Genomic DNA, 16,291 nt, shown 5'->3' with positions numbered 1-16,291 from the left:
GTTGAGAAGGATGAGGGGGATCTTATAGAAACATATAAAATTATAAAAGGATTGGACAAGCCAGATGCAGGAAAAATGTTCCCAATGTTGGGCGAGTCCAGAACCAGGGGCCACAGTCTTACAATAAAGGGGAGGCCATTTAAGACTGAGGTGAGAAAAAACGTTTTCACCCAAAGAGTTGTGAATTTGTGGAATTCCCTGCCACAGAGGGCAGTGGGGGCAAAATTACTGGATGGATTTAAGAGAGAGTTAGATAGAGCTCTAGGGGCTAGTGGAATCAAGGGATATGGGGAGAAGGCAGGCACGGGTTATTGATTGGGAACGATCAGCCATGATCACAATGAATGGCGGTGCTGGCTCGGCCGAATGGCCTCCTCCTGCACCTATTTTTTATATCTATGAGTGTACCTACCCTATCCTTAGCTCCCTGCTCCTAGTATATGCTCTCAATGTATGTGTAAAGTGCCTTGGAATATTCCTTAATCCTACTCACCAAGGACAATTCATGCTCCTTTTAGCCCTTGTTATTCCTTGTTTAAGTTTTTTCCTGTTTCCTTTACATTCCACAAGAACGTTGTCTGATTTCAGTTTCCTAAACCTTACATATGTTTTATTCTTATTTTTGACTGAACTTATAATGTCTCTTGTCTTCTAGGGCTCCTGAACCTTGCCATCCTTATCTTTTGCCCTCACAAGAAAATTGTCATTCTGAACTCTAACCACCTGGCCTTTAAAGGATTCCCATATATCAGATGATGATTTACCCCCAAACAGCCATCCTTTTTTCTTCATTCTTCAGTATCTGCTTAATAACATTGTAATTAGCTTCCCCCAATATAAAACATTCACCTCAGAACCAATCTTCGCCTTGTCCATATCTATCTTAAAACTTATGAAATTATGATCATTGTTTCCAAAAGACCCCCTCCCTCCTCCCCCTCTCCCACCCCACTTTGATTCTTCGATCACCTGGCCAAGCTCATTCTCCAGTACAGGATCCGGAACAGCCTTATCCCTCATTGAACTATGTACATATTGTTTAAAGAAACTCTCCTGGTGCACCTCGTCATTTGAAAGTGGATTCCAGGATTGTGACTGTGTTTTGGTTATTTAGAATTGAGCCTCTGATTGGATTACTCAGATATAGACTGTGATTGGATTACTCAGATATAGACTGTGATTTGGGTTACTCAGATTTAAATTGTTATTAAACTACAGGTTTTGGACTATGATTCGGTTACTCATTTTTTAGACTTTTTTACTCGGGAATTAAACTATGATTGGATTACACTTGGAGACACAAGAGACTACATATGCTTGGATCTTCAGATTCATAAATGTGATCTTGGTTACAGACTTGACACCGTGATTAGGTTACTCAGGAATTGAATGTTTCTCAGATTGAGATTGTACTGGTTACCGAGGATAGGGATAACAATTGTTTACTCAGGGTTGCGACCCTGATTTGGATTACAGGACTGAGACAATGATTTGATTACTCTGGACTTTTGATTGGATTACTCAGGATTGAGATTGTGGTTGAACGCTTGCATTAATTTATTATTAATTTATTAATTATTGTATTTTTGATTATTATATACTACCTTTGTGATAATGGATTTATGGGCCTGGTAAACTGCAGCAAATCAGAATTGTGTTGTTCCGTTGTCAGTACATGACAATTAACCATTCTTGGTTCTCCACTATTTTTTTCGCTAAATTGATCACACTGGAAAAGGGATATTTTTTTCAAAGTCCATATTTTTGGGACAACAAGAATGGAAATTTACATTTGATCAAGGTCTGAGATTAATTTCACGAGGAAAGACACCAGCACCTCCACAAATGGTTTATGGAGCACAGGTCTATACTGTGGTTGATTGTTGGTGTTGAATATTCAGAATCCTGCACAGGGCTAACTTTAATCCATGTTTATTGCTTCCATTATAGATGATTGAGGGTCCAAACATTCTATGTTTTAAGGCCAAAGAGACCCATGGACAGCAGAGATATTTAATTGAACAAGATCTGACATGTGTCAAAGGAGAAGGAAAGTTGGTTTAATATAGTCACAGAAGGTGTAATTGGTGAATATGTTCAGTCACTTCAGACTGCAGACTGGTGTAGACGGAAGGGATTAAGGAAGAGGAAAAGGAAAAAATGAACATTACATTCAAGGATTTTGGAAAGAGTAAGGAGATTGGGCTGGGTACAGTTTGAGGAGAGACGGTGGGGCAGATTGAAGAAGAGAAGAACAGATCCTGAGAAGAGAGAACTGATGACAAAATAACAGCAGGGCCAGATATCGCAAATAAATTTAAATTTAAGTTGGTGAAATATTACTTGCCAAAACAAGAACTGCAATTCCCATTGAAAGCAGAAATTGTACAATATTAACAAAGAAAAGTAGTGTAATAGCAGCATTCTGATACATGTGGGCTGACTACTTGGCTTACTTACGGGCTGTGACAGCGCAGTCAGACGTATTCCAGCACCTCAGTGCTTGCCTTGCCACAAGACAGTCTCAGATCAGTAAAGCTGTGGGGCTGTACTGAGGAAAGTAAAGCCCTGCAGGCTTGAAGGGAGATGGAAATTTGACCTAAAAACTGTCTCATTGGGAGAAAGTAAAGTGCTCTATACTTTGGGGTCTTGCAGGGCTCAGAGCAGGGCCCCATAATTTCAGTGATGTACGTATAATAATGACCTGGACAGATTGTAGGGACCAAGATTAAGAAGTTTCCATTGACATCTAAATTGGCAACGTGCATGATAATGAGGAAGAAATTCTAGAGTGTAGGCCTACACGGTTTGGTGGACAGAAAATTAGCAGCTGGATTTCAGTCTGGAAAAGTGTGAAGTAACGCATTAGCAAAGGGCAACCAAGATAAGGGAATTATCCAAACAACAAATGGTAGGTCTGAAACCTACCAGCTTGTCCAACCTCTCCCTATAACTCAAACATTTGAGTCCTGGCAACGTACTTGTAAATCATGTTTGCAATCATTCCATCTTAATGGCATCTTTCTGATAGCAGCATGACCAAAATTGAACACAATACTCCAAGTGTGGCCTCACCAATGTCTATACAACTGCAACATAATGTGTCAAAATGTACAGTCAATGCCCTGCCTAATGAAGACAAACATGCCAAAAGCCTTCAACACCACTCTCCAAGGCTATGGAGAGACAATATTGTCAAAATTTATCAGAGTTCACTTCACTGCATTACATCTTGTTTGCTGCAACTGCCTTCAGATCTTGGGTCTGATATTGCAGATCACTCTTAACATGGTGCACTTCAGGACTTTCTTATTGAGTAGCCAAACATATAACCTGACAGATATACTGCATGTAAAGGAACAGACATTGTACATGTACGATAAACCCAATGAAAATGGGTGACTAGTTTGACTGATTGCATTGACTTAATCCCGATCCCTTTATAAGAAGTGAGTTCACACTACTGTTCAAACAGCACCAATTCTCTCTTGGCCTTTGCAGGCCTAAAGTGAACCTCTGCATCTTGACAACTTGGAAATCTTACTTATTATGAATTAACAAATGGTTTTGATGTCATGATCTGGTTAGTTAGATGATTTGGCTCCGAGTCCAGGCGATTAATACTGCATGTGGTTAGTAAATTCATTTTGTTGATGAGGCAGAATAAATGTCTCCATCCATCAGGTTCTTGAAACAAAATATTCTGGCTTGTGTCAGTCGATCTTATTCTTAGAATTGAGCTTTTCTTCTATACCTAGGAATAAAAGAGCACATTAAATAAGTGTTTTGTGAAATCTGTTCTTGCTTCTATCTTCTGTTGCAATTGCAAAAGTCAAATATTGTAAATGTTGAACATTTGAAATAAACATAGAGAAAATATTGGAGAGATGGTTCTAGTGAAGCAAATCTTCACAGATGCTGCCTAACCTGGTGAGCATTTCTTGCATTTCAAGTCAAGTTAAATTGAGCTTATATTTTCTGAAGAAGGGTCCCGACCCGAAACGTCACCCATTCTTTTTCTCCAGAGATCCTGCCTGACCCAATAAGTTACTCCAGCACGTTGTACCTATCTTCAGTATAAACCAGAATCTGCAGTTCATTTCTACACACGTTTATTGTCATATGCACAGTACGGTGAAGTACAGGTACTAACTGATCATATTGAATGGCGGTGCAGGCTCGAAGGGCCGAATGGCCTACTCCTGCACCTAATTTCTATGTTTCTATTTCTATGTTTACTATGAAAATAATTTCTTGCTCTTATTCCATTCTCCTTTGCTTATATTAAGACTAATAGTAAGACCAGGAGACCTGCAGATCAGCACTTGTAGGTTCTCTGCAGAGTATCTGTTCTCTACCTCTGGGCCACAGCTGAAACAGCAGTGGAGGACCAAATGGGCCAGAGGCTGTCTCTACCTTTTATTTGAATTTTAATTTGGAAAATGAGCCATGCCACGATATAAATAAGCAGCAACAACATGAACATAAGATCAGAAGTGAAAATGTAAATGCTGAAAACACTCAGCAGGTCAGGTAGCATCTGTTGAGAGAGAAACAGTTAGCATTTTCCTTCTCATTGAATGACCACCACTAGCCAGATGCCGTTGATACACTTCCAACGAATATGTTGGCATTCCTTGGCTTCCACAGCTTGTGATGACAGCTACTGAATGCAGCTGGCATTCAGCATCTGGTCTATTCGATTCCATATGAGCAAGAGTGTACCCAGAACAGGCAAGCAGACTCAGCCACAGAATAAAACAGTGTGGAAACAGGCCCTTCAGCCTAACACGTAAAGTCCAACCAAGATGCCCATCTACACTAGTTCCATTTGCCCGTGTTTGAAGCATATCCCTCTAAACCTTTCATGTCCGTGTATCTGTCCAAATATCTTTCAGATGTTGTTATAGAACATCCTTCAACCACTTCCTCTGGCACCTCTTCCATATACATGCCGCCTTATACGCCATGTGCCCAGTACTAGATATACTGTCCTGTTACAGAACTGAATGATTTTCAGTGGTCTGCCTGCTATATAAAGAAGATAAAGTAACATTTCTGATCTCAGTCTGATCCATATCCCCTCTAGGCATTGGAACAAAAACAGTTTCCCATTTTGCCTTTGTCACTCCTACTATAATTCAGAAGGTCCCATTCTCAGTCTATCAGATAAAATGTAGCTCTGATCAAACAGTCTATAGCGGCAGACTTGAATCAATAGCCTTATATCTAATATAGACATAAAACGCTGGAGTAACTCAGCAGGACAGGCAGCATCTCTGGACAGGAGGAATGGGTGATGTTTTGTGTTGAGACCCTTCTTCAGACTTTACACTTTATTTTTCTACGTATTTCTTCCTATGCCCTTTATATCTAATACAGCCTGTAAACCAGAGAAGTCTCAGTTTTAAAATGATCTCAAAAACATGCACAAAGCATAATAGAAGGATAAAAACATATTTACATGCTATTTACAATGACTGTTATCTGGAATAGACTGATTTATGGATAATGAGCAAGATATATACTTAAAGGACAAAAATACATTGCAAAGGAATTAGGAAAATATAAGGGGATGACTAGGATGACTATATAAGGAAATTACTCCGGGGGCGCTGTACTCCGGGGGCGCTGTACTCCGGGGGCGCTGTACTCCGGGGGCGCTGTACTCCGGGGGCGCTGTACTCCGGGGCGCTGTACTCCGGGGGCGCTGTACTCCGGGGGCGCTGTTCTGGCAGCAGCCATGTCAGCAGTGCGTCAGTTTTTTCAACTTTTTTAATTTTTTTAGTATGTTTTAAAGTGTGTATTTAATGTTTCTTTGTGTGTCTTGTGTGGGGGGTGGTGTGGGGGGGTAAGGGGGAAACCGCTTCGGTCGCCTCCTCCATGGAGAGGCGACTTTTTCCAGGTCGCCTCCCCCGTGGCCTAACATCAAGGATCGGCGCGGCCTTTCCCGGAGACGTGCCCGGGGCTTCAGCGGCGGGCGCAGCGTGGACTCTCGGCGTGGAGCGGGTGAACCCTCGCTGGGGCTCGCTGGAGGGGAGCGCTCCGTTTCGCTGGCCCGGGGCAGCCGGCAGCCTGAAGTCGCAGCCTGAAGCCGCGGTCTGCAGAGCTCCAGCTGGTGCGGCGTCTACAGCCCGGGATCCCTCGTGGGGGACCCGGGGGAAGAAGAAGCCATCACTGCCGGCCCGCGGCCAACTTCTACCGCGGGGCCGGCATGGACTTACCATCACCCCTGGAGGGGAGCTTCGACCGCCGGCCCTGCAGTCTACGGTGCTTCTGGCTGCGGCGGGGACTTTAAATCTTGACCGCCGGCCTGCGGCCTACAACAATCTAAAGCCGCGGTCTCCGGTGAGGAAGAGCCGATCCTGGACTGACTCTGGACTCTGGTCCTGTCCACGGGGGGGAAATGGAGGAGGACTGGCCAAATTTTTGTGCCTTCCACCACAGTGATGAATGCTGTGGTGGATGTTTGTGTTACATTTTGTGTGTTCTTTATTATTGTATCGCTGCTGACAACCCAATCCTTGCCGGGTCACTGCTCGTGCGGTCGACCGGTCGGTGCAGAGAGTAGCTTTGAATGTTTGTCTCTTCGTTACGTTGTTTGTGTCCCTTTCTTTTTTTAAAAAGCTACTGTAATGCGCCCTTTAAATTGCCCCTTGGGGATGAATAAAGTGCTTTGAATTGAATTGAATTGAATTGAATTGAATTGAATAGATCATTCTTCAAAGAACTGGATTTACAGATATATCTTGGGGTCCAGTCCATAGCTCCCTGAAAGTGTCAACACGAGATAGTGTATAGGTTTATGTTTATTATTGTCACATGTTTATTATTGTCAGGAAGGCATGCTGCAGTTTTATAAAATGTTGGTTAGACAAAATTTGATGTATTATGTCACCCCATTACAAGAAGGATGTGAAGGCTTTGGAGAGGATGCAAAAGTTCAGAGAATGGATTTGAGAATATTAGCTATATGGAGAGGCTGGGCCAGGTTGGAATATTTTTACTGGAGCGTCTGAGGCTGAGTGGCAACCTGATATAAGTGTATAAAATTTTGAGAGGGGTCTTTTTCCCAGGGTGGAAATGCCAAATACCAGAGACCATAGCTTTAAAGTGAGAATGGGAAAGTTTATGGAAATTTACAAGGCAAATATAGGACACAAAAAGTGCCTGGAATGCATTGCCAGGGGAGGTGGTGGAAGCAGATGCAAAAGCAACGTTTAAGAGGCATTTAGACAGGCATATGAACAGGTAGGAAATGGAAGCATGTAGACTATATACAGCCAGATGGATTGGTTTGGATTCACATCTTGGTTGGCACAGACATTATGGACCCTGCTCTGCCCTCCTCTGGTTCTGTTATATTTTCTAGGAGCAGATACTGATATGATGGACAAATTGACTTCCTCCAAAGCTGTGGTGTTTCATGATTCCATCATTTCAGAGTGATCTGTCATTTACTTCCCACACTTGCTTTATTAATGGAAGATCTCATTAAGGTTTGAGAGTTATGTGACTCGCCTTTAAGAAATAAAACTAAATATATTTTTCTTCACCAAGTAAGAGCAGCAACATGGTATTTTAGCCCTAAGGTTAGATTGGAGAAGATGCAGTTTATCTTGAAGAAATTGAGGGATGATTTGATGGCGATTTGGATGACCAAGGGCTTTGATAGGTTTCGATAGGTGGACAGAGTGAAACTGTTCCATTAGGGACCAATTGAGTGCGCGGGTTTGAAATGTTTGGCAGAAGGTAAAAGGAGAAAAAAAAAATTTCACTGAGAGTAGTTCTGGGATGGTAAAATACAAATCAGTCAGGGCCTTCAACACAGATTGGACAGACATGTGAGAGAGAATTACCAGCAGTGGTGTGGAAGCTGTATCAGCTTGATGGGCTGAATTACCTGATTTTGTGCCAGGGAAATAGCCAGGAAAAGGATAAAACTGAAACATTTAAATGGGTGTCACTTTAACGAAAATGATTTTTGAGTTTCAATTGCCAAATTTGAGTTGTTTAAAAATAAGTTCCAACTGGACTTCTAATCCTGTGGTATATGCACTGAATTGTGGCCACCAGCCTGAATCATCCAGAAGGGAACAGGAGTTTCCCTGGAAATGCCGGTTAGGCCAGAAGGACTTGCGCGGAAAGCATCGTGTATTACTGGCAAGACCTGTAGTGAGTACTGGTAGGGACAGATGTATCATATATTGATTTAGTCAGCTTCGAGTGGAAACATAGCAGCACCTGGTGAATTATACAAAGCGTTTATGTCTTGCATGTGGTCTATACGAAAGTGATAGAAACAGAATCAAAGCAATAAAGGTACTTACATCTTGATTTGTCCCAGATGAAGCTGTTTAATATTTCACCCACCGTATACAAAATGTTGATGACAGCAACTGATGCCACGAAGGCAACACACTTCGGAAAGCTGGGTAGTTGGTCGAGAAGTGGATAGGACCCACATTCCTGTCACGTGGTGAATCCAGCAAATCCTAGAGAAGGTTAGAAGTAAAACAGGTAAAATCTTCCTGCCTGAATGATAGAAGACAACACAGCACCCTGACAAACCGGGTACCACCATAGAAACATAGAAAATAGGTGCAGGAGGAGGCCATTCTGTCCTTCGAGCCAGCACCGTCATTCATTGTGATCATGGCTGATCATTCAAAATCAGTAACCCGTGCCTGCCTTCTCCCCATACCTCCTGCAATGGGATGGGGTTGGTCTGGAGAAATCATGGGCAAGTCCCTCCAACCCAACTCCAGTTATAGAGTCATACAGTGGGGCAACAGGCCCTTCGGCCCAACTTGCCCACACCGACCAACATGTCCCATTCTCACTAGTCCCACTTGCCTGCATTTGGCCCATGTCCCCTCAAACCAGTCCTTGCCATGTTGAAATGTATTGGACGTTTGCTTACTGTGAGTTCAATTGCAGTAGTGAAACTCACTGAAGAAAAGCCCTTCCAAAAACTGTATTTATAAACAATACTTTTCAGAGAAAATGGTACCTAGATCTATGGAGAAAAAAGAGGAGCATGGAAATAATCTTCAAAGAGTCAGTATGATGGAAAGTGTGGCTGTCTTGTGTGCTATTTGATGGCTAATACAGGAGTGATACCTGGAATATATCCATAAAGAAAATTTTGAATAATGGTAAGCTGTAACTATATCCTTATGTGACAAATCCCCCCCATTGGGTTTATGCATTTTCTTCAGGAAAATGGTTCTTGCCAAATTTGGGATATATGTGGCTCCAGAGCGACCAATGTGATTGCCCCACTACTGCCTCCTCAGTTCACGAGCAATCGGGGATAAATAATAAAAGCCAGTGGTGCCTGTGACGTCCACATACCATGTGAATAAATCAAAAAGCAAAATGTTGTGGCAGTACCTGGTGGCTAGCCACGGGTAGCGAACCCTCAGCTCAGGAGGGAGGAGTTGAGCATCTCAGAGTAGAAGGCGTTGTGTCATGGGCTCTGACCCAGGGTATTTAAGATCGGGTCACGCCCGGTCACGGGGTTGGAGTTGGAAGCAGCATAGTGACAGTAATAAACGCCATTTTGTTCACATAACTTGTTTTCGCCTCATTCCTGGCTGGACTCCTGGAGTCCCCGCCACAATATAACCAAAAATGTGCTTCTAAAATCATGCAAATCTGAGACACAAGAGACTACAGACGGTGGAAGGTGGAGCAAAATATAAACTGCTGGACGAACTCGGCAGGTCCAGCTCCTGATTTCATAAGTTCTTGGAGCAGAATTAGGCCATTCAGCCCATCAGGTCTATTCCGCCATTCACTCATAGCTGATCGGTCTATCCCTCTCAACCCCATTCTCCTGCCTTCTCCCATAACCCCTGAAACCCTTGCTAATCAGAATCTGTCAATCTCCACCTTAAAAATATCTATTGGTTTGGCCTCTACAGCCGTCTGTGGCAATGAATTTCATGGATTGACCGCCCTCCGAGTAACAAAACTCCTCTTCATCTCCTTTCCTCAACCCCCAATGTAGTTCTGCTTTACCAAACATTAACACACATGTGTTATACACCTCCCGGACCGGGTATTACATTACTGTCACCATATGTTACTAAAGTTTTTAGTCACCAGTCGTTAGTCGGGATGTTAGTCGTGTAACTTTATTCTATGCTAATAAAACTTGTTGGACCTTTACTTGGTGTGTTGTTTATTAGCTCTACACCCAAGTTCCTGCAGCAGTTTGTTCTTTGCCCTTTATCTCACAGCAGCTTTTTAAATGTGTATCTTTGAGAACTAAACATCACTAGACCAGGCTGAGGATTTGAGCCTTTCAAAATAAGGCACCAATAATCCCTCTGTCTCCACAGAGGCTGCCTGACACACTGTTTTCCTCTACCTTGTTTTTCACTCCAGATTCCAGCATCTGCAGTCTCCTGTCTCTCCACAGACAGGATCACACAATACAGAAGATGGTCCTCCCACTAATTTCAGGAGTAACCCAACAACATCAAATTCAGCAGTTGAGTAGCCCATCATTGACCCCACAGATAAGCAGATCTGTATGCTGGGTTTGAGCCTTAGGCTCAGTTTTCAACAGTCCAAATCCTCACCCACACCATACAGCATGGCTTAAAAGAGAGGTAATTGTGATTGATTATTTTCACTGTGTGCTAACAGACAAGTCAGCTAATACCACTGTGTATTTCCGCAATGCCATCCCTCACTAAAATAGCATTACGACAGTGACTCAACATCATTAGTGAATTATATTTGTTGAAGCTTAATAGGGGTGCTGGGGTATTGTGTTAGGTCACATCATATCTGAAACAGTTGCCTCTGTTATTGATGCACGGTGTACCACCTCACACTTTGACGTCCCCTGGTGATATTTTAGAAAAACAAAATATCATTACGCTTCTCTGTGGTTCATTTTCCTCCCACATTCTTCATGCCACCGCTTGACAGATCTGTAGTCATTGCAGCAACAGTAACCCGACAGAAAGCCTACCACAGACACGTTGTTGTAGGAACACATAGGGTCAGGCTGCAGGGATGGTGGATGTTTCCGTTTGAGACCCTGCATCAGGACTGGTAGTGTAGAGGGGTGATGGCCAGTATCGAGAGGTGAGAGGGAGAGTGAGGTAGGGGCTGGATGTTGATAGGTAGAGACAGGTGAGGTGAAGGATAATGGACAGAAGGACCCAGGTGGGAACAGGGCATGGCGGTCTGGAGACAGTGGCTAGAGGGTGATAGGTAGACACAGATATGGAGAGAGGTGGAGTCAGCTGGTAGAGGGGAAGTGGGAGATAGAGACAGAAACTGGAGGATGCCAGTCAACCATGCAATTAACCTATTGGGTCTCCTATTCCCTCCAACAACTGGTTGCATCTGCCCATCATCCCTCCATTATTTTATTTGGGTTCAGAAATACAGCGCGGAAACAGGCCCTTAAGCCCAGCAAGTCCGTGCCGACCAGCGACCCCCGTACACTAGCATCATCCTACATGCTAGGGACAATTTACAGGGTTTTTTTCCCCACAGCCAATTAACCTGCAAACCTGTACATCCTTGGAATGTGGGAGGAAACTGGAGCACCCTGAGAAAACCACCCGGTCACAGGGAGAACGTACAAACTCCGTTCAGACAGCACCCGCCGTCACAATCGAACCCGGGTCTCTGGCGCTGTAAGGCAGCAACTCTCCCGCTGCACCACCGTGCCAGACTATCTGGTTCCACTTATCACTTCCACTTCAGAGTTCAGCACCTGTAGCCCCTTGTGTCCCCATTAATAACCTTCTATCATCTGCATCTGCAAAGGGAAATTAGGTGATCGGAACCTTGTCCAGAGGCAGAATTTAGCTTCTGAACAAATGGTGGAGAGTACCTCTAGGGAAGGAATTCCAGAGCCTCAGCAGCTGAAGATATATCCATCCATGGTGTAAAAAACAAACTGCTGGAAGACCTCGGTGAGTCAGGTAGCACCTGTGGTTGCAAAGGGTTGATCGATGTTTCGGGTTGAGACACTACTTCAGGACACAAAACACCAGAACAAGGAAAAGGCCAGAACAAATCAGGGCTGGCAACAGATAACCAAGGAAGGGCGGAGCCCATAATGGCCCATTGCTATTGTTTGCTTTTTTTTACTAACAGTCTCTTACTTATCCAAATCTGCATTTTGGAAACGGGTCACATCTCCAGTTCAAACCTAAATTGGCCAACCAACACCTTAATAAAGGGTGAAAGCCTTGCAAAAATCAGTGAAAGCCTTAACAAGAGATGATCCCGGATTCTATTGGGTTATCTGGACATTACAAAGAGGTTTGATGCTTCCAATGAACTTCCGCTGATAACTTTCAGTCTCGACAGATTCTCTCTTTCTTACGATGAGAGACCACACACTACACAGAAATATGGAGGATATACAAGCGTAACTGGTTGGCAAGGGTATTCTGGGAGGATTGTTTTCATCTGAATCTTTCATGTAATCAGAAAGTACAGATTCAGCCTGACACAGACCATGATAACAACAGTGGTCTAAAGCAAACATCTTCAATCCACTGTGTCCATTTACAAAAGATTAATGAGCACAAAATGTGAAGCCAGCAGGGCAGGAACATCTTCCCAGGTTGATGATTAACTTTGATGCAACGTCTGTCTGATTGAAAGGCGCCCTGTACAGGACGTTCAGGAGATAGTCACGGACAAAGGTTTACACCGTTTCCTCGGCTCCTGAGTTGATCTCTTTAATGTTCTTGTGACTCCGTGGCCATGTGAATCTCTTGTCTGGTAACCCAACAGAGACACAAGTTCCATGGAATAGTTAGTGGCAATGTTGTTTGATGGACGTTGTTTCTGCAGATTGGATGGGTGCATTTATGGAGAGTTTTTGTACCTTCTTCCCATTCTCTATTTCTTCTGAATTCCAAGTGTTTGTTTGTCTCTTTTAGAGCCAGCATTTGTAGTCCATCCCTCGCTGGTCTTGAGAAAGCGCTGGTGAGTTACCAGCCCAGAGGAAGAAGTTGCAGGAGATCCAGCATTTTGAGCTGGTGATAATAAAGGACATATGATGTGTCTCTGCATTTGTGACTTGCCTAGGTGTTATAGATCATGGCTCGGGGGGAGACTGTTGAGTAGTCTAGATGTGCAACTAAGCCATATATTGATGATGGCACATGCTGTATCCATAAGTCTTCTGATGATGGAGGGAGTGAATATTTGAAAGTTCATATGGAGTGCCTATCAAGATAATTGAATATTGTTTAGCTCCTTGGGTTATTGGTTTATTATTGTCAAGTGCAGCAAGATAATGTGAAAAACTTTGTTTTACATGATCATATCATACACAGGTATTGTGAAAAGTGAAAGTATACAGTGTGCAGAATATGGTGTTACAGCTACAGAGAAATTGCATTTTTTATAAAGTGCAAAGGTGGTAAAATGGAAGATCAGAAATATATCCTTAGCATGCAGCATGAGAAGTTTATTCAAGAATCTGATAACAGCGGTAAAGAAGAGACACAAGAGTCTGCAGATGCTGAAATCTTGAGCAATATTGAGCAAAAACAATGGGAAAGAAATATTCTTGAATTTGGTGGTGGTCTTTTCAAGCTTTTGTATCTTCTGCTCCATGGGAGAGGAGAGAGGATGGAATGGCCGGAGTGAGAGTGGTCATTGATTATCTTGTTTAAGAAGGAACTGCAGATGCTGGAAAATCGAAGGTAGGCAAAAATGCTGGAGAAACTCAGCGGGTGAGGCAGCATCTACGGAGTGAAGGAAATAGGCAACGTTTCGGGTCGAAACCCTTCTTCAGACTGATGTGAGGATGGGGGGGGGGGGAAGAGGGAAGAAGAAAGGAAGAGGTGGAGCTAGTGGGCTGAGGGAGAGCAGAGAAGGGGTGGAGAAAGTAGGGATTACCTGAAATTAGAGAAGTCAATGTTCATTCCGCTGGGGTGCAAACTGACCAAGCAAAATATGAGGTGCTGCTCCTCCAATTTACGCTGGTCCTCACCTTGGCCATGGAGGAGGCCTAGGACAGAAAGGTCGGATTCGGAATGGGAGGGGGAGTTGAAGCGCTGAGCCACCGGGAGATCAGGTTGGTTATTGCGAACCGAGCGGAGGCGTTGGGTGAAGCGATCGCCAAGCCTACGCTTGGTCTCACCGATGTAGAGCAGCTGACATCTAGAGCATCGGATGGGAATAGATGAGGTTGGAAGAGGTGCAGGTGAACCTCTGCCGCACCAGGAAAGACTGCTTGGGGTCTTGAATGGGAGTCAAGAGGGGAGGTAAAGCGACAAGTGTAGCTTTTCCTGCGGTTGCAAAGGAAAGTGCCCAGAGAGGGGGCGGTTTGGGTGGGAAGGGGTGGTTGTTTTCCGGACATTCAGTTTGTCATGTTGACATATAAAAGATTTTGATGAAAAAAGGAGGCTAGTTACTCGCAGCAGGTTACCCAACCTCTGACCTGATCCGATAGACATGATGCCTTAGTGGCTGGTTCAGTGGAGTTTCTGGCCCCAGGGTGCTCACAGTGGTAATGCCACTGAACGTCAAGAGTCGACTCTCTTGTTGGTACAGGCCATTACTTGACACTTCTATGGCAAGAATATTACTTATCACTTAGCAGCTCATATCTACATAGTGTCCAAGCCTTGGCATAAGATAGTATGACTAACTTAATACTGATGAAGGTGAAGCATCCTGAGAAAAACAAATTGAATTAATTTTTATCAGGTGCAGACTTAGACTGGCTCTGCCTACCGCTAGCAGTGCAGTGGTAATCTTATCCACTGTGAGACTCTGTTATGAACCCTCTTTTTTCCAGGGTGTCTGATTATATATCTGGGCATGGTGACAATGCTTCTCCTTGAGGTTCTGCTGCCTGCAGGGTTGGAAATAGCACTGTAGTGTTTAATGTGTTCCCATTAAAGGGCTGACGTATTTCTGGAGAGTTACATCCTGTGGGAGTTGGGAGGTGTGATGCTGGTGCCAAGGTTCTGAGAAATGTTGCTGGTTGATTGTCATGGAAACTGAGCACAGGAAGTTTCTAAGTGGATTAGTTGGGCAAAATGAGGGGAGGCTGTTGTACATACAGTCTCTAGTTCCTAAGTAGAGGAAGGTGATCAATGAGCAGAAAAGGAAAACTATAAGAAACATATATTCACACAAAGGGTGCTTGGTTTTACACAAAGGTTGATGAGTGTATGCAACGAGCTGCCGGAGGAGGTGGTTGAGGCAGGGACTATCGCATCTTTCATGAAACATTTATTCAGGTACATGGATAGATCAAGTTTAGAGGGATATGGACCAAACACAGGCAGGTAGGACTAGTGTAGATGGGATATGTTGGCCGGTGTGGGCAAGTTGGGCCGAAGGGCCTGTTTCCATGCTATAAGACTCTGGCTCTACGTCTTCTTTGAATAAAAAGGTTTCACTTAACTCCATACCTGTGTTTTATTTTTCAGGATGTGACATAGTTGATGAAGACCATCATATATCATCATATATTGTGCATCCTAATTGTCAAGTGTCAACAGTGTTTAATTGTCATTTATACCAGGATCAGAACAATAACATTTTTACTTGTTGCAGCTTTGCAGGCACAATAAATGCAACAATGCAACAAATAAATCTATAAGCCAAAGTACGTTGTGGAACCTCAGTGCAAAGCCCATTTCAATGCTGAAATAGGGTTGGGGTTAGGACTGTGCAATGTGGTTCATGAGAAGATGTTGTTCTTGAACCTGGAAACAACGGTCCTCAAACTTGCAATGGTAGAAACAAGATAAGAGTGTAGCTCGGGTTGTGTGGGTCTTCTATGACATTAGCTGCTTTCTACAAGCAGTGCTGTCGGTAGATCCCTTTGATGGTGGGGAGATCAGTACCCGTGATGGACCGGGCAAGATCCACCACTTTCCACAGCCTCCTTCATTCAGTTTAGTTTATTGTCACGTGTACCGAGGTACAGTGAAAAACTTTGGTTATTCATGAGCATTCAAATTACCAAACCAGGCCGTGATGCAACCAACTAGTATGTTCTCCACTGTACACCCGTGGAAGTTTGATAGTGTATTCACCGACATGCTGAATCCTCTCAAACTTCTGAGGAAGTAGAGGAATTAGAAAGTTTCTTTGTAATTGGCAAAGATAAGAGTGGAGGTGGAAAGGATGTTTGTACTGGTGGGAGTGTCTCGAACCAGAGGTCATTGCCTCAGAATTAAAGTGCGCTCTTTTAGAAAGGAGGTGAGGAGGAACTTCTTTAATCAATGTGGAACTCATTGCCACAGACGGCTGTGGAGGCCAAGCCAGTGGGTGT

General features: G+C 43.6%; 1 protein-coding gene across 1 annotated transcript in view; it reads right to left on the bottom strand.

Annotated features, from left to right (window-relative positions):
• Positions 1-1,767: 1,767 nt before the first annotated feature.
• aig1 (androgen induced 1) overlaps positions 1,768-16,291 on the bottom strand; it is a 160,677-nt gene continuing 146,153 nt past the window's right edge. Inside the window, 3 exon segments of the mRNA XM_033026040.1 lie at positions 1,768-3,754; positions 8,331-8,457; positions 8,459-8,495. Coding sequence (XP_032881931.1) covers positions 3,714-3,754; positions 8,331-8,457; positions 8,459-8,495 — 205 coding nt within the window. The 3' untranslated portion in view covers positions 1,768-3,713.

This window comes from Amblyraja radiata, chromosome 8, assembly GCF_010909765.2.
Source record: "Amblyraja radiata isolate CabotCenter1 chromosome 8, sAmbRad1.1.pri, whole genome shotgun sequence".
Taxonomy (NCBI): Eukaryota; Metazoa; Chordata; class Chondrichthyes; order Rajiformes; family Rajidae; genus Amblyraja; species Amblyraja radiata.
This window is presented reverse-complemented; position numbering and strand designations above follow the sequence as displayed.